This window comes from Phoxinus phoxinus, assembly GCF_949152265.1.
Source record: "Phoxinus phoxinus genome assembly, chromosome: 1".
Classification (NCBI taxonomy): domain Eukaryota; kingdom Metazoa; phylum Chordata; class Actinopteri; order Cypriniformes; family Leuciscidae; genus Phoxinus; species Phoxinus phoxinus.
The window spans coordinates 46638911-46663962 of NC_136876.1; the positions used below are offsets into that span (position 1 = coordinate 46638911).

A 25052-nucleotide genomic window follows, 5' to 3' on the forward strand; every position below is an offset into this window, starting at 1 on the left:
TTTCATGAATTCCACAGTTAAACACAATTATTATTTTAAAACTAAGTTGAATACCATCGATTAACAACCTCATACTTTTCATAGTTTATAAGTTATTGTTAAAAATAATAATAACAATGGAGCTTCCGTTACCCAGCTGTTGAATTATTTTCTTCATATTGCTTACATCTAAACTGAACAAAACAACTGAAATTGTGTGGACATTATTAAAACAATTATTGCTGCTTCTCTCTGTAACATTCCCTTCATGAATTGACCCTTCGCAGGGAGCTTGATTGACAGGTGATCTGACCAATCATACTTCGCCATCCGCCATATTGTCCGACAAAGCAGTCAGGAGAGTTAGTAGATTAACATGGGAGGATCTGAACTTGAGAAGCGGAGTGTACTGACGCCTTTCCATGGTTAAAACAACATTCCTTCTGATGTTCATTCATGTTTATTTGATGCTATAGATGAACTAGAAGGAAGAGATGATCGGTTCACGAGCAGCTTTAACTGATGCTCTACAGCGATCTGACAGAAACATTAAAGAGCCACAAAATGGTATTTATTGTTTACATTTCTTTAAAAAAATTACCAAATTTGAAAGGTGAGACTTTGTTTAATATGTTTAATATCAAAAGTAACTGAAAAGTAAGCTGGTCTGTCCTGTCTGTCGGCGTGTTGTCAGTCTCCTCTCTGCTCCCCGATGTATTTTTCACTGCATGAGAACATGGTGTGGCGTGAGAGCGGCGTAGCTTGTCGGACATAGCGACAGTAACTAAGGGGGGCGGGTCTTCGCGAACGGTCAATTAATCCTTGTACGGAACTGTATTTATGAAATTAGAATTACTGTGTTTTTTCCCCCCAGCACACACTCCTGACAACTCCTTCATGGGTTTTGTGACCGAGGAACTAAACCAGACTGAAAGATTCCACATCCAGAGAGACAAAGTCAACAACATGGCTGTGGTTTACGGCAAAGAAGCCAGTATGTGGAAGGTAAGAACGTGTGCATCTACGTCGAAGCAAATGTTTTTCCCGGTGGTTAACAGAAACCGCAGCATTAGCAGAATTCTGACACATTTCTACCATCGCGCAGTGTAGCGTCAGACCGCCAGCCTTGCTCAGCATTGGAAAACACTGCCGCAGACTTGCTTTCAGTCCGTGTAACTGTCAGAACATACGGAGATGGATTGCCTGGCTGCTATCATGGCTTGTTGGGCACAGTGATTGTGCTAAAGTGGTGTTTGGATGTGCTGACAGCAAATAACATCAGCCTCGCTTTAACACGCTTCAAAAGCAGGATGAAAGCAAACATTCTGCAGCATCGAGAGAGACAGGCTGTGAACATCGCCGGAGGAAACTGCGCCCACCCGTCCGCCAACTAAATAAAGAAATAAATAAATAAATAAAACTTGACAAGTAGCAGACTTTAATCAGAAAGTGTGTTCGAACCACTGGGCATTCGGGAGCGGAGATTGGTTTTGATGAGAACAAAATGCACCCCAGGAGCCGTGAAAAAGCGCCGAGACTTTGAGAAATGAAGTCTCCACGTTTAACCTGAATGTGTTTTTTTTCCCTGCCGTTTCTGAACGCTGCCGTGTTATTGTGTCTCTATCTCTGCCTCTGTGCGGCTCGAGGTCTGCATTGTCATTTCTGTTTGTTTGACAGGTTGCCATTTTAAAGCTATCTGCGCTTGTGGAGTCCCTAAACACTGACAGTTCCCTCCAGGCCAAATAGCAGCCCACTCGCTCTCATTGTGCATGTGTCACTCAGCCCAGAACCACAACTGTATGCTTAGAGATTGGCAAGACAATCATCTCCTCTTGTCCTCTGTCCCCCCCACCCCCACCTCCCCATTTCTAATTTATTTTTCGGTCTCTTGACGGCCGCCTCGGATCTCTTACAGCTCTAACTGAGAGCGTGACAATCTCCTCATCAATTTATAGATGAGCAGGGTTCCCACGGTCATGGAGAACCTGGAAGTCCCAGGCCTGGAACTTGAAAAGTTTGGGGTCGATAAGATTAATTAATGTTTTTTGAAAGAAGTCTTCGCACAGAGTGCATTTTTTCCAGTCCACTGTGCTTTTTTCCCATTGTTTTTCAATGTAAACACTCGCTAGTCTTTAATCTTTGTGTCCGCGTCTTTTGCAGTGTCTCGCGCGTGACGCCATTCTAAACACGTGCGGCTCGAGTTAAAAATAAGTTCAACTTTTAAAAAACGCGTTTCTAGACCTTGCACTTTTTTCGTTCCACTGACCTCACGTTGTAAGGCGAGACGCTACAGGTGAATAGGGTATTTATTTAAAATAATAGATATCAGCATGACACTTCCTCAGTTGATTACTTACACAAGTTCATAAAAAATGTATTACAAGTTTTAGAAATTTGTATGTTTATTTATGCAAATTAGGCATTATATCATTAACTATGCATATTTTTTTCGGTAGATAGATCTGAACATATGATTAAGCCAGGTGCAAAATTCTTTTTTCATTTTGATTACACACAAGATGAAAAAAGATGTTCAGAGGGATTTCAGGATATATGCTTTCATTACCTAGGAAATCAAAATATACTGTCCATAGCCTTAAAAAATTGATTTTCGCCATATATTTTTTAATTAAAATGTCACATAAATCAGGCCAGGAATGATTTATTAACAAATCCCTCTGAACATATCTTCAGAATACTGTTAAGTGTATAACTGGAAAGTTTCGTGTACATCGGTGCTACATAGGCTGAGATGTTTCTACTGGATAATGACAAAAAAATAATTTTGAGAGAAAGCCATTTAAAGATTTGTAATGTAAAAAATCATACTTTTTTAGTGGAAACAACTATTTACTGACACAATATCTTATCAAATCATTAGCAACAACAATGCAAACCACCTAAATCACATCAAACCGTATAAACACAGCATTTATGGCCTTCAACTGAGCAGAAAAACTGCCAAAAACACACATCTAAATGTCAGAACACGTCACGTGATGCATCTGAACGAATGCAGATCTGAAAATTGTCAGAAATTGACATCAGCCAATGAGATTTTGCTTTTAGAGTCAAATGCCCATTGTACTTTCACGATTGGTTGCTGATAAAAAGGAAATGTCCATATTTGGATCTGACAGCATTGTAAAGGAGAGAGAGCGCTTTCCAGACGTGTGTGAGATTAAAGGGAGCAGACAGAGATCGCGGAGCAGCGGGATGATTCAGAACGCCAACTTTTGTTGAATTTCGGAGAAATCTACAGACGCAACAGACAAAGTGTAGAAAAATACAGACCTAAATATTTGGACTTTTTTTCACCACAAGTCTGAAAGAACACATGTTATTGAAGACAAAATAGCCCAAAATCTCAAAATTGACCAGTGAAAAAAAAACAATGTTTTTGCCTGCCGTATCTCGTCTTAACAGCAAAAATGCATTCTGTGTAAACCGACCCTAAGGCTGCATTTATTTGATCAAAAATACAGTAAAAAAAAGTACTGTTGTAATATGTTTTTCCAATTTAATATAACTGTTTTCCATTTGAATATGTTTATGGGCCAAGCACCGAAGTTGCGACTCCACCACATATTATATTTGTTCGTTTTCTTATTCTTCTTCTGTCTGGAAGTCTATGGCAGCCCATCGAACCGTATGGTAAAGAGTTGTGAAATTTGGCACACCAATAGAGTACAGTCCAAACATTCACCAAAGCAAATCTAACTCAATCCCTCTAGCGCCACCAACTGTCCAAAGGTTCACTTACATTTAATAATAACTTTTGAGCTATAAGGGCTTGAAACAATTCTCGATTCCACCCTACAACTAAAACAATCGAAAGACTTCTTTAATTGTTTATTATCGCCGTTTGTCTGAAGCTCCTAGCCATGCTTGCATTGAACATTGTTCCTTTTTATGCTTGGCTCAAAATGGTTGTGTTGCTTAAGAATTTTTCAAGATTAATGAATATAAATGTTAAACAACATTTATTTAAAAATATAAATCTTTATTAAAAGATTTCCTTTACTGCTGTATCGAGCTGAGGAAAGCAGGCGAAGACGAGAATCTAAACGCAGGGTTATTTAAAGGTCCCATATTGTCAAAACTGAAATTTCCTGGCTTTTTTCATGAGAACAGAGGTCTATAGGGGCAGTGAAACTACCATATAAGTTTCAAAACAGTCGATCCACAGACAAATGCACACTGCCTGCATAAAGAAGCTGTGCCTTTTCACGAGCCGCTGTGACTTCCGTATGATATCAGAACTACTCAGTCACCGCCTTCAGTCACCACCCCCACCAATGGTGGGTCACTCAGAAAACAACAGGCCAATCAGAAGAGAGGCTCATGAATATTAAGTAGACAGGCCAAAATCGAGCTCCTGAGAAAGGAGCTGTAAAAATATATTGAGATGGTTTTTGGTACGTATACCGCAAATATATATTCTTAAAGGAACACTCCACTTTTTTTTGGAAATGGGCTCATTTTCCAACTCCCCTAGAGTTAAACAGTTTTACCGTTTTCGAATCTATTCAGCCGATCTCCGGGTCTGGCGGTAGCACTTTTAGCATAGCTTAGCATAGATAATTGAATCTGATTAGACCGTTAGCATCTCTCAAAAAAATGACCAACATTTTTCTATTTAAAACTTGACTCTTCTGTAGTTACATTGTGTAATAAGACCAACAGAAAATGAAAAGTTTTGATTTTCTAGGGCAATATGACCAGAAATCTCATTCCTGCGTAATAATCAAGGAACTGCTGCCGTACCAGCAGAGCAATGATATTACGCAGAGCCTGAAAATAGTCCCCAGCTAGGAAACTTCCAACGTGGCCGGCACTAAGTTTGTAATATGTTAAAAGTGCTACCGCCAGACCCGGAGATCGGCTGAATGGATTCGAAAACGGTAAAACTCAACTGTTTAACTCTAGGGGAGTTGAAAATGAGCCCATTTTCCACAAAAAAAGTGGAGTGTTCCTTTAAGGACATCAAAACCTAAAATAAAACTTCAGAAAGTTGTATAATGTGGGACCTTTAATAAAGTAACCGAGAACACAGAACTCGAAGATCAAAGGAACAAAACCAGGGGGATCACAGAGACAGAGGCAACCATTACACGTACAACAACTGACAAAGTAACAAGTGAAACACAAGGGCTATAAATACACAGGGACAAACAAGCTTAACTAAGTAATGAGGAAACAAGATACACCTGGGAACAGCCATGAACTAATAAACATGAAAAACTACAAAGGACTACAAAAACATGGCGCACAACAGGAAATAATAAAAGTCCACACAAGACAAGGGGAACGAACACAAGACAGGAATCATGACAACTGCCACCTTTGATCAATTTAATGTGTCCTTGGTGAATAAAAGTATTAATTTATAAAAAAATAAAAATAAACATTCGTACTGACCCTAAACTTTTAACCGGCATTATGCTAGTTGATGGTAGGTAGACGTCAAATTGATGTGTGTTTAATGGTGTGTGATATTTTTTTTTTACGACATGTGCAATGAAGTTATATGACAGTGAGCCAAAAATCAAAGTGATGCATCACAAAATGCATTTTAGCATTTAATTATAGCACTTATAGAGGTTTTGTTTGCACATCCTGATTTAGACGCGTTCCTATGTCAACACATTTTGTTGATCCTGGAACAACATTCCTGACCCTACCCATAAGTTATCTTGAAAACCAGAGGGACATTATTGGTGAATAACAATAGAAGCATACATTTTGTTTACCATTTAGTTAGTTGCCACCAATGGTTTACTTAAATCCCAAATGACATATGTGTCCTTTATTTTACTAAACAGAAAGCGAGTGTCTCCTGTTTTCTTCTGCTGAAGCTGGCAATCCTGATTCTGACAAAGAGAGTCAGAGGGTTTGACTGTATTGTATTCAGGGCTGGGATTCCTTCTTCAGCACAAATCTATGGGATTTGTACACCCAGTTTTTCATACACCAGGTGAACATTGTAAGTCTGTTCACTCAAGATGCAGGATTTGAGGACTCAAGTGTGTGGCATATGTTACACACCGAAGTTTGATACATATGACTTGAGGTCTTGAATAACTGAGGCTACGTTTACACATGGACGGCTATTTTCATAAACGGACATTTCACGCCTCTCCGTTTTCAAAAATAACATCGTGCACACCTGTCAGTTTTCAGAAAGGTGATCGAACACGAACCCGTGTATATGCCGTCAAGAGCATGCCAAACCTGTAGGTGGCAGTGTCACGAGAAGCTCAAGCCCACGTTAGCCAATCAGAAACCCGAAAATAGTCTAATAATGTGACGTCGGCTGCCTAAAGCTCAGTTTTTCTCAGTTTACATGCAAACGTGCAGACGAAGTTTTCCAAAATCTCCATTCTGGACGGAGTTTTTAGAAAGAATCGTTTTCAGAGGCGAATTCTCAGTTTGCGTGTAAACGAAGGGCTCAAACGAAGGAAAATGTCTCAGTTTTTCAAAATAACCATGTACGTGTAAACGGGGCCTTAGAAAGCACCTCTAATGAGCTGTTTCGTAGCTCTCTTTCAATAAATGGATAGATCGTTGTAGCAGTTAACTCAAAGGGAAATCATATAATCGTCTACTCTTAAGAAATGTTATTTTCCTGGCCACAGAAAATAACTTTCTTACACTTCTAATGTATTAGAGCATGGAGCAAGATCAGATCATTTAGTGACTGTGTCTGTAAGCAGTGAACTTGGAATCAAACTCAGGTGAATGTACACCAAACCTTATTTACTGTAACTATTCTAAGGAACGCAAAATAACGAATCTAAACCCAAACACGCACAATCACACATAGGCTGTTTACAGCTGGTATTAAGAAGCGTTGAGGTCGATTGGATCACAAGTGGACGATGCTAAATACAGGTGTAAACGGGTCTAAAACATGTTGAGCTTGTCCACTTTTGACCACTTTCAGAGGAGTTGAAAACACATTCGACCGGATTGCTTTCATGTAAACACTGAATGTGTTCAAACAGCCACAAAAGACCGTCTTCCCTCCGTCTACTGTAAACCCGAATAAGTTGGCAAAACTCAAAATATTTAAGGCAAACGATTTTTTTACGTTATGTAATTTAAAGTTTAAGTAAGCAGAACTAGCAGATTTTTATTTTGTACTTATACATTTGAATTGTTCTTGACTTGAGTTCACTAATTCATACAATTAACTTAAAACTTTCATGTAATCTCATTGTGAACACTTTTATTAGTTTAAATTTAGCTAGCTTTAACAAGCTATTCTACTTGCATGCTAATTAGTTATCATATTAGCAATAGTGTGTTTTACAGAAGCACTTACTGTATGAGTTCAACAATATAAAGGTAATACTCTGTCTCAAATCAATCTGCATGCACCACTCGTCACCATGATGGGAACTCCTAAAATCCACATTAACAGAAATTCTTATAAATTAGCATAACAAAACATGAATCACTCCTAAATCTCCCACTTAACATTAATCTTGCACAAAAAAACACACTATATTACACTTAATTTTAGCATTTACTCTCCCTTTCGAGTGCCTTCGGCAAAGCATGCTGGGAAAAAGACATCACAGCCGTGTCAGTTAAACTTAAGTTTGTTTAAATTAAAATAAATAATTTCATAAAACTCAAATCAATGAAACAGTTCATTTTACTTAAAATATATCAGTTCTGTGAACTTGAAAGAAAAAGAAAGTGCTAAATACTCATGAAAGTTAATTGAACTGAACTAATTAGTTTAATTTAAGTTTGTCCTACTCAAACCAATGAATTATTTTGAGCATTAGGGTTTACAGTGATATTATGGGAAGTGCGCTAGTTATACGGGATTTAAACTTTATAATTTTTGTCCATTAGATCAAAAGATCTGAAAAAACATAATTTACTCACCCATAAACCCTCCTGTTGAAGAAATCAGGACTGAGGTGGTTGAAAGTGGACAAAAGAGACGGATTAAAACACCAGGTGTAAACGGGAATGTGTCTCCCTCGTATTCTTGTGATCCGATCGACCAAAACGCATCTTAACACCAGCTGTAAACAGAGCTATACATACCATTTGATATGAGACATGATGCACTGGGTCACATTAAACAGTGGTTTGTTCATGGGGAATACATATAACATACAAGACAAAATACAATATAGAGAACATAGAATGTCTTCATAATCAAATGCATTAAAATGTTTTACAAAAAAAGAAGATTCCATTTCGATTCGGAAAACGGAATTGGAATGAATCATGTGCGTCAACTTGCTGACTCACAAATAAGCTTTCATTCGTTTCATTTAAATGCACTGATCGCTTGTTACAGATTTATATAACAATGGTTTATCCTCAGCGCTGTTTAACTAACGTTTTCACACAGAGATCGATACGGAGACGTCATTAACCTACCAATGCTTTTCCAGAGACAGACAGAAATCTTTAATGTGAACTTTAACGAGGCCCGGCATTGATTTCCCCGAATGTCCGTTGTTTGAAACAGCACATCATCTGTTACTCTTATTCCTCAACCGCACGTTCATTACTGCTCAGAGGAAAAGCAATTTTGCTTCACAAGAATCATTCGGTCATAAACGTCCAGAAGTTAAACTTTGAACTTTTTGTAGTCACTTTGTTTAAGAACTGCTGTTAAAGCATGCGTGAGAGTCGAGGTTCTTCTGCTGCGCAAGGAAAAGGGCCAAATGTGTTTTTATTCTCGGGAGAAGGCGCTTGCCTCCACAACTTGTAACGGTTTGATATAAGAAATTAGGTGTAACACTTGCCTGAGGAGATGTATGAATTATTAATGGAGTAATGATTTAAATAAGTAAATAATTTATACACCTCTTTAACTGCACATCTAAGAGAACTTGCATTGTTGTCCAGAGAACATGGTCCTTCTCTTTGTTCTGATGTGAAAATAGCAACGTAAAAAATAGGGATGTCAAATTTACAGTCAAGGGCCAGATTGAAAAAAAATAAATAACGCATTGTACTCCATTTCTTGTTTATTTTTATTTTTTAATTTGTCAAACCATATGCTCTCATGCAGACCACGTATCACGTCCAGAGTCCATCAACCCTACACTGTAAAAAAAATTGCTGCGATTATTTAGCACAACTTAAAATCCAACATTGTTTCAACTTTAAAAAGTATGTGTTCAAGCTTGACTTAAAATATTAAGTTAAGTTAACTTAAGTTTAGTTTGGTTAAGTTGGATATTTAAGTTATCTCAACAAATTTTAACTAATCGCAGCCACATTTTTTACAGTGTATGCTGCTTTAATATCTAATATTGAGTAAAACATAATCTGACCTTTAGATTGCATATACCTGTTCATAAGAAACTAGTTAGGCAGAAAAGAGAAATCCAATCACTGCTCTTGGGTATAACTTGATTTTAATATGCCACCTAAATAAATAAATAAAATCATCTTTAAAAAGTGTAGCCTATGGCTCATTTGAATTACATGTTTCTCAGACAAACTCTGACAGCATCAAATCAGTATTAATGTATGAAATGTAATAATCCCTCAGTGGAGATGATGGTGAAATTGACTTTAGTCATACATAATTAAAGACGTGATCTATAAGTTGTAATGTGTTTTAATATTATCTTGCCAGCATAATGAATTCATGCTGATGTGTTTTGGCATTATTTATTTTAATATTTTTCCTCAATCATTCTGAGTGTGTACATGCCATTACATACCATCTCGTTTTTGTTGATTGAGGTCAAATATGCAAAAAAAAAAAAAAGTGCATATACAAACACAGGGAAATTAAGTGTTGTGCCCTTGAATCAATGCTGTTAGGATGCTGGCTACACTTAGTTGTTGTCAAAGGCATTACAGTTTTCATAAGATGTAGTTCTGCTGTGAAGTTGTAATTGTAAGCACCTGTGAGTCAGTTTCACTGCTCCCCTATGTAGCCGTGCTTCTGTCAATGACGCTGATCTCAAGTCAGTTGTGAAACATCACTTTTTAAATGCACAATTTGTATGTTTTGTGTAATTGTGTGTATTGTTGATGAAGAACAGGTATACAGCTCACCAGAAAACACTACTCAGTTAGAGAAAAGGTGACAGATTTGTGTGACTGAACTATGATATTAAATACACTGTAAAAAATAAATTTAATTATTTGTAATCACAACTTTTTATCTTTTGTCAAATCAACTTAATTAATGTAGTTCAGATAACATAATATTTTGAGTTTCTATTGATTAAACCAATCTCCTTCATTGCATTAACTCATTTGTTTAATTTCAATGAACTCGCATTTTTAAGGCAACCAGGTAACTTATTGTTTTAAGTTAAACCAACAATAATTTTGTACAGTGTACAGATAAAGCAACAATTAAATGCAGTGCACATAATATGAACTTCATTATGTTGCATAGGAGGACTTTCCAGGAGGGCTTGACACACTAGTCTTTCTATCACTGCAAAACCCAACCCTTTTTTAGTTTACTTAACAATTTGTCGAACATAATTGTAAAAATCGAGTAATCTGTACTATTCACATACTATGCCTTTGTTACTCGGAAAACCCAAGTAAAGATTACTTGATTGGATTAAGTACCATTTTGTCAAGCAAAAGAGGCGGGGCAACTCTTGATTGACGTTTCACTCATTTCCTCCACTTCTGCAGTTATCGTTCTCCTCCGTTGCCTTCGCTTTGCTCTAAGTCAATGTTGAATTGTTAATACAACTGAGCATTTTTAGAGAACATCACATTATTTGACTTTATAAATTGACGTTGATTTCTTAAAATTGTTATTTAGCCCCCTTATATTAGCATCCACTGTCATTACATATTTAAAACAGTAATATCCTAAACCTAAACTAATCTTGACAAACTATTTGAAAGCTTACAATCTCTAGTTTACATATTTGGTGACTGATTTTCAAAATAAATTACAGAGGAGCGATAATGTATTAATTTGCAACAAGAATATTTTCATACTCCTAAGGCGTGTTCAGACCTTTATTTTGAAATAGTGATGAACATGAAAAATCATGAAAGAATGGTAGAAACCTCAGTTTGTTTTCATGCCAAGAGTTCAAAAGATAGCATCCATTCAATTATTTTAGAAAAAAAGGTCTGAAAATGTTTTGAATATAAAGAAAAAAAGAATAGATTCACCATTAGTGATGTGGCAGCGAGCTATAATGCACATACGTGTTCTTCTTGTGTTTCTTAGAGGTTGAATTCATTTCAAAATTTGCAAAAGAGGAGGCGTGTTCCCGCGTAAACGTTCCCTGGTACTATTTTGCAGATTCAAAAAACAATTCCGCCACTGACCAGGAAAAACCTAGTCTAAAGTCTATGGCGCGTTAGTCATATGCTATTTTAAGGGCGCATGCTTGGCCATTATGTATAGCGTGTGAACAACGTGCATCCACTTTGATTCTCTAATCTAAACAGACGCAGCAGTTTTCATTTTTGCAAATCATACATTATTAAAAGGAAAAATATTAACACACGAGGGAAATCATTGTTGTGTCCATGAAGATGTGAAAAAATAGGCATAAATCTAGCTTACACATTTACTCAAATTATTATACGCCTGTTTAACCGAAGCTTTGGGTGGGTTTCTCAAATCCCCATACAATGTCACTTCTCTGTGTTTTACGGCCCTGACGAGAACGTCGGTCTCCTCGGCTGTGAATCGCTCCTGGCATGCGCTGGCAAACCCGCCGTTATAATAGCAATCCGCCGTGGAACAAGCGCGCCTGCTCTTAAAGGGAATGTGAGAGGACGCTCTGATTGGTTTATTTCACGTTACGCCCAAACCACACCTATGAATAATGAAGCTACTTCAGACCAACCCCTTTTAGATTTGCGTCGGGCGCAAGAGTCATTTATCCCGCCGGTAATAGCAACAGCGCCGGGATCCGCCCACAAAGTTACTTACGTTTCACGTTTGATACTTGCGTTTCAGATCGTTAAAATAGGGCCCATGGTCTATTACACTTTTATTGCTATCTCTATTGTGAAACAGTAAACATTTAAGGGGGTTGATCCCCCTCCAGTAGTGCCAATATCTTACAATCAACATTGTTTTAGTGACACTCAGACATCAACATTTAACAGACAAAACACAACAATGGTAACCATTTACATTCATTTGTAAGTTTATAAGACTCTGACCATTAAAAAAAACTATTTCATTTGCTCTTTATTGTGCGAATACTGACACAAGACAGCAAATAAAAGTGTCAAATAAAGCAAAGTAAAAATGTATTTATTCATGCCGCAATGCACTCTGTTACTCTGTTAATATTAAGTCAGTAAAACTCAGAAGCCAACTATACAAACTTGAATATACTACTGTTAACTAGATTTTCCTGAGGCAAGATTTCTTCAAGTAAAATGAACAAATTGAAATGCACAGTGTACAGCTTGTTCTCATCCATTCTCCCCACTGTCTATCCTGATGCAGGGTAAGGAGAAGTTGCTGACCATCTTACACCGTTACATGGACATCCATGGGACGGTGTACTATGAGGCGCAGCGTCCCCCAGAGGTGCCAGCATTCGTCAGGAACCACGGCTTACTGCCCCAACAGGAGCTTCAGCAGCTTCTGAGAAAGGCTAAGGTACAGTTAGCATGATGTAGCCTACTTTTAAATCTTTAATAAGAAGGGTTGGGGAAAGTTACTTTTAAAAATAATTTGTTACAATATTGCGTTACTCCTTAAAAAGTAACTCATTGTGGTACTTATTAGTAACTTGCAGTAGGGCTGTAAACGATTAATCACGATTAATCGCATCCCAAAAAAATTGTGTTTACATAATATATGTGTGTGTATTGTGTATAATTATTTTGTATACATAAATACACACATGCATGTATATATTTGAGAAATATTAGCATTTATATACTGCATATATATTTTTAGATAATTTATTATATATAAATATAACTATTTTATATATAAAATAAAAAAATGAAATATACATGCATGTTTGTGTATATATATATATATATATATATATATATATATATATATATATATATATATATATATATATATATATATAATATAATATATATATATATATATATATATATATATATATATATATATTTGTATACACAATACACACACACATATATTTATGTAAACACAAACTTTTATTTTGGATGCGATTAATCGTGATTAATCGTTTACAGCCCTAACTTGCAGTTACCTTTTAGATTACATTGGTGTTACATTACTTTTGCATTATTTTGTCTCCCTAAGAAGTTACATTTTGCAAGTGTTTAATTCAACACCATACACCTTCACTTAGAATATTTCCCGGCCTCTAGATCTATGTATGCCATACAAACAATCTCTTAACATTATGGGTTATTTTACCTATGCATCCATGCATACCTATTGTAGAACTCTTTTTATTGAAAGTTGATAGAATGTTTTTTTTTTTGTTTAGTTTTTTGTCTATTCCTGCGCATGCATGAGTGTGCAAGTGACTATGTTATGGAGAATACAAAATAATAAGAATAGATTGTACATTACTTTTTAGTTAATTACTTTTTTTATAAAGTAACTTAAATATGAATGTGTACCTTTTATTTACTCATTATATTATTTTACTCGTGATATCAAACAAGTAATCTAATTGCATAATACACATTACTTGTAATGCATTACCAGCATTACTGGTAATCATGTAGTTTAAATATTATTGTAGGACTGTCAATTTAAAATATGAACTTCATCTTGACCTGAATGTAAATTCCATTCTAAGATATGTTTCTACCATTAGAGCAATTACATAGGGGACTTCCTTGATCAAATATTCATACACGTTATTATTGATTAATGATCATACTGTATGTTAAAAATGTATACATTTTTTTATCTGTTGACAACCCTAGCTTTAGAGTTTAAACCAATTTATACCATTACATTTTCTCTTAGCTCTTCCTGGGATTTGGCTTTCCGTACGAAGGCCCCGCCCCTTTAGAGGCCATAGCCAATGGATGCATATTTCTGCAGCCAAAGTTCGACCCCCTTCGCAGCTCCCTCAACCATGAGTTCTTCAGAGGAAAGCCCACTTCCAGAGAGGTAAGTGCAGTCTGCGCGCTATATATGCCAGTAACCATATTCTGTGGATTAGTTCTCTCTTCTTTCTTTCTTTTTTTTGTTGTTGACCAGGACTACAGTAAATTCATGTAATGTTTACAGTATATATATATATATATATATATATATATTAGTATGTATACATGTATGAGTTTCTGAATTGTATTTTTTGTAATTCTACTTTCTTAAATACAAAATCATCCTATGCATCCTATTTGCCAACCTTTAGTCAACCTTGTCCTGTTTTTGTTTAGTCAAGTTTAGTCGACTATATGTCTGGGCATAGTTTTAGTCAATGAAAGCTAGTCACATTTCCTTCATGCTGCATAATGTACATTATTAATCACAAATTGATAATCACAATTATTTTGCTCAAAATTAAAATCACAATGATTGTTGTCATTTGAGAAATATATTTTTTATATAAGAGAATGTTAACTCATACGTGTTTTATTTGACGTCATCTAGCTTTCTGATTCGTTATAACTATTATCATATAGCTTAAATTAACACACTATATACATTATGAAAACTGTTAAAGGGGTGGTATAATGCCCTTTTTCACAAGATGTAAAATAAATCTCTGATGTCCCCAGAGTGTGTGTGTGAAGTTTTAGCTCAAAATACCCCACAGATATTTTTATATAGCATGTTAAAGTTGTCACTTTTTGAGGGTGAGCAAAAACGAACCGTTTTGTGTCTGTCCCTTTAAATGCAAATGAGCTGCTGCTCCCGGCACAGGGGGCGGAGCTTCGAGAGCTTGTGTCCTTTTACCTCACACACAATTACACTGAAAATTTCAAAAACTGTTAGCCTTTTCAAACCGGATTCAGGCAATGATGGAGAGACTCAAGAAGAAGTGACAACATGTAGAAGCAACAGGACATTTCTGAATGGTTAGTTGATGAATTTATGTATCTTATGTGTAGTTATCTTCTAGTCATTGATTAGCATATTCTGTCATGATAATCTATAAATCGTGTTCAGGGGGCGGGGTTTATGTAAAATCTAGGGTTGCTGATGTCACTAACCCGGGAGGAATGTGGTGTAGTCCCTACCAGCCGTTTGTTGTAGTCCTTAAAAAGCAATTTCTTTAAAAGCAAATATCTTTCTTTGCTTTGAACTTTGAGTGTTGTAACTTTGCAGATGTTGTTTATGCTCAAACAGCAACATTACACACTAACTAAAGTTAGAAAAGTAAAATCATAATCAACCACCCCTTTAAAACAAGAAACTTCTCTCAAAAATTTAAACTGTAGAATTCCTTAAAGGTTGTGTAGGTAAGAATTGTCTAAAGACCTTTTTTTCAAATTGGCTTAAACTGTCTTTATATACCAATACATAATTAAAATGTAAGTACTTTGAAAAAGAGAGTATAAAAATTGAGTGACTATAGTGTATTTAATCTTCAAAAAACACAGCTCATTAATTCCATTCGGGACGAAACAAGTGATTGGCTTGCGCGACTGTCACTCTCCGTCGCCATGACTACCGCCGCTATTACTGGCTCTGCCCACGTGCGCGCAGTCGCGCACCCGTTTTTAGGTGGGAGTGAATGGAATTAATGAGCTGTGTTTATTGAAGATTAAATACACTAGAGTCACTCCGTTTTTTATACTCTCTATTTCAGAGTACTTGCATTTTAATTATGTATTGGTATATAAAGACAGTTTAAACAAATTTGAATAAAAGTTTTTTTAGACAATTCTGACCTACCCTACCTTTAATTCTTTAATTAATGTTTTTATATTAAAACCATTGCATAAGTGCATTTATTCAGCAACCACAATCGCAAACAATCACCTAAATCCATGTTTGGATTTATTGCAGTTCATCACTGAGAAGGTTTGATCGCAGATTTAGTCCAAGCAAACACAGACTGACTGAATGACACTTTCATTTAAGCAGAACTTCCCTTGTTTGGCTTATGCTACTCTGAGCAATGCCTGAACTCTGTATTTTGAGCACTTCTTGCGTTGTTTTTGCCTCTTCACGATGACTTGCTTGCTGTAGTCCTCAGTTGTAAGTCGCTTTGGATAAAAGCGTCTGCTAAATGACTAAATGTAAATGTTCTCAATAGAGATTGCTCAACTCCAGCTTGCTTGTTTGTCTGTTTTCAGATAATCTGCCGGCACTTCCATAGTGTAGAGAGAGTGTAGTGTATGTCTTTCTTTAGTGTTGTTTATCTTCTTTGCATTATCTTGATCTCCTAAGTGTTTGTTCATTTGATTGAATGTTTAAAGGGGTGGTAAAGTATGATTTCACTTTTCTAACTTTAGTTAGTGTGTAATGTTGCTGTTTGAGCATAAACAACACCTGCAAAGTTACAACGCTCAAAGTTCAAAGCAAAGGGAGATATTGCTTTTAAAGAAAAGGACTACAACAAACGGCTGGTAGGGACTACACAACATTCCTTCCGCGTTAGTGACATCACCAACCCTAAAATGTACATAAGCCCGCCCCCGGGAACACAGTCCATGTTGAGAAGAGGAAGAGTTGTTGTAGTCGAGCACATTTGTGAGTCAGCTCAAACTTTAGTATCCATCTTTACACATGCAATAGAAAGTCACTCTGTGCATCTCACAACAGTTCCTATACGCGCGATTTATATATTATCATGACAGAATATCCTAATTGAAGATAGATAACTCCACATCAGCAACATAAATTCATCAACTAACCATTCAGAGACGTCCTGTTGCTTCTACATGTTGTCACTTCTTCTTGAGTCTCTCCATCTTTGTCTGACTCCGTTTTAACATTAAAGGCAGAACAGTTTCTGTCATTTTAGTGTGTCTGCGTGAGGTAATCGCAGCTGCTAACACACACGCTCTTGAAACCCCGCCCTCTGCAGCAGCTCATTTGCATTTAAAGGGCCAGGCACAAAACGGTGCTTTTTTGCAAACCTCAAAAAGTGACCACTTTAACATGCTATATAAAAATATCTCTGGGGTATTTTGTGCTAAAACTTCACACACACACTCTGGGGACATCAGAGATTAATTTACATCTTGTGAAAAGTGCATTTTACCACCCCTTTAATAAAGTTGACTACTGCCATTTAGGCCCTGCCTCAACTCATATCATGCAATGTGATATCATGATAGTTAACACTATGTTTTAATCTCCCCATCAGGTGTCATCTCAACATCCGTACACTGAACAGTACATCGGCAAACCCCATGTCAGAACAGTAGACTTCAACAACTCTCAAGAATTTGAGACCGCTGTTGTAGACATACTCACAGACAAGGTAACTGTAGTTTTCTTTAACAGCTCTGTTATATAACAGTGGTAGTTGCATGGCTTTATGAAGACATATAGAAAAGGGATGTCCAAATTTTATGCTCATACAATTTACATACTCCCATCAAGACATGCCTAGTAGTTGGAAGAGGAATATTTGGAGATCGTTTTTATATAAATCGTCCATGGCGCCAATTAAACAGAGGAGTGCAATGTAGTGTTTTTTTAGTCATCTTAGTCTTTAGTTCTGACTCAGTTGCTTTCTCAAAGCACAAGCTTGCTGTTGTTATGGAAACACACAGAGTGTCTGTCAAAAGTTAGAAATCACTGTTTTTTTCATCCACAGTGCAAAAATAGGGAAAGCAAACAAAAGAAATAGCATGTTTTTGAGCACAGAGAACAGATTTGCAATTGTGTAGACGTACACAAGATCAGTCTTTCCAAACCTGCTTTGAGTTTCACCATCACCCATCGAACGATACGACATGCAAATTGCGATCTTTGTCAGCGCTTCTGAAAAAAAGATCAATTGTTTTAAATTTGTTCCAACACTGTAGTGATATTGCCGTTTCCAGGAGAGATTGCACATCCCTGCTGAAAAGACTTGTGCTGGTTAACGCTGGTTTAGCCAGTCTGGCTAATCTTATGGAGACACAAGTACTTTTTATTCGAAAAAAAAAAAAAATGAAAGAAAGTTAGAACCAGGGGCATTGGTGAAACCTTGTAAAAGTGGAAATATTGCCATTTTTTCTAACGAATGGCAGGTTGAAGTTGTCAATGAATACACCTACAAACTACAGTTGTTTTTATTTACTCATGCTCATATCACTTTAAGCCTGTAACGTTAATTTTTTTTTTTTCAAGTGTCTTTTAATTCATGCTCACAGTCTGCAGCTGTGTTCAAAATCACCCCTATACCCTCATCCGCTATTCCATACATTACTCCACTAATATAGTCCACTTGAAGGAGTGAATAAAAACGAGTGAGTGAATTGGGACACTGAGTTCGCCGGAAGGGCTTCCGCTTTTTGCATAGTTTGAGCTTGCTGTTTAATAACCATGTGAAACTTAGCAAATTGGCAGCTCCAGTAGTAATGAAAAGATTTATCTTGAACTCTGTCATGGAAACTATAAACCCTAATAAAACAATTTAATAATCAATTAAAAAGGAAATACCTGTATGATATTGCGCTGTACCCACATTGGACCAGCGGTTTGGAAAATGGATGGATGTATTATTCAGTTGTGGGCGCCATCTTCTGGTCAGACGTGGGAATTCATTCAGCACGAACCTCACAGTGCATTGTGGGTAATCTCTAGCCGTTAAGTTTGTTGTACACTCGTTATTGTGGTGCATTCTGGGATTGAATGATACTGCACTCGATAATGTCCACTATGGTTAAACACCACTATAAATGGCCGTTGCCTCAAATAGGGACCTATTTAAGGGTTTAGGGGGCGATTTCAGACAGAGCCCCAGTTGTCATGTGATTCCCTTGCCCTCATGTGATCATGTCATGTGCTTCTGTTGTCTAATGTGTCATGTTCTGATTGGTTCTCTTGCTTCATGTGTCACATTTCATCTGTTCTGTTTGTTTCATGTTTCCATTGTGCCTTGTCTAGCTTTTGTTCCTTGTAGCCTGTTGGTGAGTTTCTTGTTTCTTAGTCAAATCAAGTTATCAAGTCAAGTCGTTGAGATTTTAAATACAAATGCAAATACAAAACATACAAAGTAAACCTGTGAAACGTGATTTTCTCTAACGTCCTCCATGAAAACTAGTCCCGTCCGAATAGGGCTTAAACCAGTATAGATATGAATATATATCCCCTGATCAAAGCTCTTGAAATCTCGATCAGATGCTAAACACAGAAACATTGACACCCTGGATTTGGCGTCATTGGTATTCATGTGTGTCATAAGCAAAAGTGATGGAGAAGAACATTTGTGAGCTGCATTGGAGAGGATTGTCCCATGTGTAACATTAACATCAGTCAGTTCTTCACACAGAGCTATCATAAGGCTTGGTTCAATCCCTAAACACTTGCCCATCTGCCATTGGTTAGCCGAGAAGAATGTTCACTTATGATTTATTTAAGAATATCAAATTGAGTCAAGACGCATAGTTTAATCAGGCATCACAATAATGTTGTGAACACATTAATACCTGTTCATGCATGAACAGGTATTAGTTAACTGAACAGCATGTGTTTGCTGCATAAGTTGTATATATGTTTTTGACTTTTAGCATTCGTCTGTTTGCACAGGTGGAACCCTTTATACCATATGAGTACACGTGTGAAGGCATGCTGGAGAGAGTGAACGCTTACATTCAACATCAGGTACGGATGCGTTTCAAGTTCAATACTGTTAAAGAACAAATATACAAAAATATATTTTCCGGACTATAAGTCGCACTGGACTATAAGTCGCCTCAGTCAAAAAATGCGTCATGAAGAGGAAAAAAACATATATAAGTCGCACTGGACTATAAGTCGCATTTATTTACAAATTTATTTCACAAAATCCAAGACCAAGAACAGACATTTAATCTGGAAAGGCAAGTTATTCAACTACACAATAGCACACAGAACAACAGGATGAATAGGTGTCCGGTATGTTAACGTAACACATTAACAGTTATTCAGATACACAATAGCACACAGAACATATACCTGGGAGGCTGAATAGGCTAAATTAACATTAGCCAGCGAGTCCACAACACTGAATCAATTGAATTCTTCCTCGGTGACGCTTCTGAACAACTCCGCCAACTAGAGCGCCCTCTCGCGGCTGTAGACGGTAATGTTTTCTCTTGGTTAATTTCAGTCAGTATGAATTAATTTTGATATATAAGTCGCACCTGACTATAAGTTGCAGGACCAGTTGAACAATGAAAAAAAGTGTGACTTTTAGTCCGGAAAATACGGTATATTTATATTACAACTGGATAAAATGATCCATTAGTATTCCCATTTATTTTGTTTGCCATTTGATAAGAACCCCTGGAAATATACACTTTGAATTCAAATACACAATTTGAGTCACCCTTGCTTACAGATTCTCAGTTCTGGTCTATTAGCCAATCACAAGAGCCAAAAGTGCCACATGACTAATCACTCTGGATCCAACATGACATCAAGAAAAAGATTACAGTAATCTTTTCATCTTATGATTTGGGACACACTGCTGTTTATGTTGCATGCTGTTTAGGACAGAAAGTGTACGAATCGTGAGCAGAGCAAGTCTATGATCTGTGTTACGCTTACACATGCACACGTAGACAAAAATGGAAGAGAATAAGCGCAAGCATATTTTTGCCTATGATGTGAACTACATATATGCTGAGCTTGCTAGTCGGATGCCTTTGGGATTTGATGTGAGCACATACACTGAAACACACTTTTGATAACCTGAACTAGTCTGAATGCTTTGTTCAGCTCCTTCAGCACTCAGCAACACTGTTTTCATGTTTAGCTCAAACCTGGAAATAACATACATAAAGTAAAATGACTCATTTGACCCTTGGGAGTATTCCTTTTTGAGAATTCATTACAAATAGGTAATTAAAGTGAAACAAGATAAAATAGTAGTTTAAAAGCAATAATATGTTGCATTGTAGTATTATTTGTGTGTATTGGCATTATATTTTTTTGTGTGTATTTTTGCATTTGACTAAATAGACTATTGACCCATTCATACCAAAAACAATAATTATAAAGATAACTATACAACAACTAAATTATCATCCACATACACAGATTGTATTTTTTTAAAGCTCACTCTGCAGTTCTGTCAGGACCACTATCATCAAATACGATTGGTAATAAGCATACAGTTTGGATTGGCGGTATGGTTCTGTTCTGGGCGATGCGTGGATAAGAGCAGGGAGAGTAGCAATACGGCCCCTTTGTTGGCTGTCAATATTTTTATCGTTCATCAGCTAGAAATAATTGTCCTGAAAGTGATTCAGACAATATCATTCAATATTGTATAATATCGTCATAGTTGTGATGTGGATTTCCCTATTCTCATAGAATTAGAACCATTATTCAACTTGATAGTCCTAGTTATCGTTATTGCTGCAGCAGATCTTATGTCTGGTGACTATTAAAGCCTTTGCCTTGTAATATGGTAATTTTATTAAAATAAAATAACATTTTTATTTTTTTATGAAACATAGTTGTCTGTAAATCCTGATTGGATAGATTGGATGAATCACAAAATTGTACTTAAATAGCAGCAGCGCACATCATTTGAATTCTGTGTCTTTTCAGGTAAAACTGCTATTTATTTATTTTTGATAATGTATCATAAGGCTCTCTTCCAAAGATTTTTTCTTTTTTCAAGTTTTTTTTGTTATTTTTTTTTTTGTTAGGATTTTTGTCACCGCAGCGTTCCATTCCCTAAAGTCAATGAATCCAGATCGTGGCCTGGGAATCCACCCAGTCCTTTCCTCCAGCTGCCCAACTCCACAGCTTTGATCTGGGCACCCAACATCACTGCTCCGGCCTGCTGGCCCCCCCTCAGCGCCCTCCGGCTCGTCCTGTCTCCAGAGGCCTCGTCCTGTGTGAAAACCTGCCAGGACGCCGGTCTAATCTGCGAGCCAGCTTTCTTTCCTTTCATCAACAATGTGGAGGCCTTCAATGGGTGAGAGACACACACTGTTTCTGGATTGTTTGCATTTTTGCTTATGTGTATTTTTTTTTATGTATTTGTTCACTGACAGCCAGTTAATAGGAAGTTATGATATTAATTGTATACTGTATAAAATATAATATATTCGCTTTGTAATGCTTATGTATTCATATACACCGTTAAAGAGTATAATCAGGGTTTGAAATGAACACCCGCCAACATGCCAAATGCAGGTAAAAATCAACTGTGGCGGGTAACGCTGTCAAATCACTGGCCAATTTGGCGGGTTACTTATTAGGTTTACTCACTTTGCTGGGGAAGTTCGTGTAAGCCAAATCTGTAGCCTGGGAAAACCCTGACGAACTTTCGGCAAATTTGAGATATGCTCTGCAAGTCCGTCTGGCCAAGAGCCCATTCAAGCCCATTTCTAATTTTTCCATATCGAGGCACCAATCACAAACGTTGAGACGGGCTTTAAACGATGACGATGGCGCAGCGCCATTGAAGCAGATGTTGTACGTCTCCTTCATCGCTCTGATTGGTTTTAGGTCTATCCAGTTGCGCCCAGAAGCATTTGAGCGATGTCCGTTGGTGACGCCCCTTTGGAAATGGGCTTTGAATGAACCTTCCCCAGACCCACTCTCAGTTACAACTTAGAAGGGTCTGGTATCAACCAGGCTACCAAATCTGCCCTATTTAGCGCAAATACTCATTTGGTTACCAGAGAAGACTTTGTTATTTTCCAACATCCATAATTTTTTTATGTTCTTTGTACTTTATTGATCTGTCCACCTTTTTAGAGAACACATTGGTGGAGAAAAGGATGAGGATGAAAGAGGAAGGGAGGAGATGGCTGGATGACAGGATTTTGTTTGAATAAGAAATGAATGTGAAATCCAAATTGTATAATATATATATATATATATATATATATATACAAGCTGTGACGTAGTTAATCTGTTTTTTATTTTCTTTTTTTGGCTAATAGATGTTCTAAATGGCCGGTAATTTTCCATTGAAACATGATAAAGTGCATCAATCTCAAAGCAAATGTCCCAATCATTTTCTCCAAATAAAAATAGGCTGTTACACTTTATTTTAAGGTGTCATTGTTACAGTGTAATTATACATTTAATAAGTACTGGGTAATATTAATTGACTAGATGTACTTACTATAGGGATAGGGTAGGATTAGGATTTGGTTGAGGGTTAGTTGCATGTAATTATGCATAATTTGCTGTTATTGATATGGTAAGTACATGTAACATATGTAACAAGGACACTTTGTTACACAATAGCCTTTTTAGAAGTAAGATATACATAAGTCTTAAATAAAAACATGAAATGTGTATTTCCTATACTTATAACCAATGAAATCAGTAGTTTTATGTCACTGTAGTTTTGTTTTCATTTACAGAGCTTCATGGGATAAGCAGTTTAATGTAATATTTTGCTTCAGTCAAAATGTGTAATGTGTTATTCATCTCACAGCTGGATGGTTTAGTTTAAAGCTGACAGATCTTAAATCCCTAGGAAGAAAATGAATGACAAAAAGTGTTTACGTAACCTAGACCGCTGTAGAAATGAGCAGTCATTGTTCTCTATTCACTGTTTTGAATATCCCCCCCTGTTCGCGTCTGTGGTTGTTTGTGACGGATGCATTGTGTGTGGATGTGTGCGTTTCAGGCTTAATGCTCGGTGTGAGTCTTTGGAAGCGGAGAAGAACCACGTGTTCCCGGCTGTACAGGTGGACAGGAGAGAGTGCTTCCAGCAAAAGGAGCCGCTGCTGTTCAGCTGCGCTGGAGTCAGTGCCAAACACCAGCGGATTTGCCCTTGCAGAGACTACCTCCACGGCCAGGTGGCGCTGTGCAGGGACTGCCTTTGAGCTTTCACCATAGACCTTTAAAGATGTCTGTGGTAAACTGAGGCCGGTCCAGGGCAGTCAAACATGTCAGAATCCCCAGATCGCTGGTGTCAACTGGTTCATGGGAATCGCTGGACTGAGGTCATTGACGTCAAGCTTGAAGACGCGTCCGGAGAAGTGTCCTCACTCTTGCTACTTTGATCCAAAGCTAAACTTTGCCTCCAGATGGGCTATTGATGGTAAGCGAGATGCTAACCCTGATGTTCACCATCTTTGGAGTCGATCTGAAAGAGTTCGGCTGGCGGCGGCTTCAAGGCTGGACGGCGCGAGCCGAAAATAAATGCAAAATACAGTTTTTGAGTTTGTGGCTGCCATGTGATGCAGGCCAGACTCTAGTAGCTGACGTTTTATGAATGCTGAAAGTGCCAGAATTGCACATGAATTTTAAAGTCAACATGAAACATTATAGAGTGCTGCAGGGTTGACATATTTTTGTAGGCCAAAACTGGGAAATGAGTTAGCGTTTTATCACTTCTGGCTGGACCGTCATAAACTCGATGGCTTTGTTGATTGAGTTTTTGGTTAAATGTCTGAAATAAGGTCTGTGATTAACACAAGCTCAAAATATGTTCATGTTTTACTCTACAACATGAAATACATCATTAATCCCCTCCCCCATCCCTTTTTAAAGCGAAGGCGAGACACTACAGGTGAATAGGGTAAAATTGTTAACTAGAAGATATCACCATGAAACTTTCCCAGTTGATTACCTACATTAAGATGATAAAAAATGTATTACAAGTTTTCTGTAATTGAATGTTTAAATATGCAAATTAGGCAATATCTAATTAAATATGTGCTAATTTGCATATATATATAAAAAAAAAAAACGAAATCTGAGTACTGGATAAAGCCAGGTTAAAAAAAATGTTTCATTGTGTTCACATATTAGATGGGATAAACATTACAGAGGGATTTATGGATATCTACTTTTGTTACCCTGTAAATCAGAATATACTGTCAATAGCCTTAAAAAAATGATTTCCGCCATGTTTTTTGGAATAAAATGTTATTTAAATCAGGCTAGGAATAATATATTTAAAAATCCCACTGTAAATGTCTTCATAATATAACTAGGTACAAGACTGGAAGGTTTGGTGTATATCGGTGCGACTGAAGTGGAGATTTCGGACTTGGAGAATGAGAGAAAAGTCATTTTGAGAAAACGGGCT

General features: G+C 37.0%; 1 protein-coding gene across 1 annotated transcript in view; it reads left to right on the forward strand.

Moving 5' to 3' along the window:
- The window catches only part of mgat5b (alpha-1,6-mannosylglycoprotein 6-beta-N-acetylglucosaminyltransferase B), a 147864-nt gene extending 123166 nt beyond the window's left edge, over positions 1 to 24698 (forward strand). The window contains exons 11-17 of the mRNA XM_079590347.1: positions 854 to 984; positions 12425 to 12580; positions 13910 to 14056; positions 17211 to 17327; positions 19586 to 19660; positions 21697 to 21968; positions 23643 to 24698. Of these exons, the coding sequence (XP_079446473.1) occupies positions 854 to 984; positions 12425 to 12580; positions 13910 to 14056; positions 17211 to 17327; positions 19586 to 19660; positions 21697 to 21968; positions 23643 to 23841 (1097 nt within the window). The 3' untranslated portion in view covers positions 23842 to 24698. The remainder of the gene's footprint in view (positions 1 to 853; positions 985 to 12424; positions 12581 to 13909; positions 14057 to 17210; positions 17328 to 19585; positions 19661 to 21696; positions 21969 to 23642) is intronic.
- Positions 24699 to 25052: the final 354 nt, after the last annotated feature.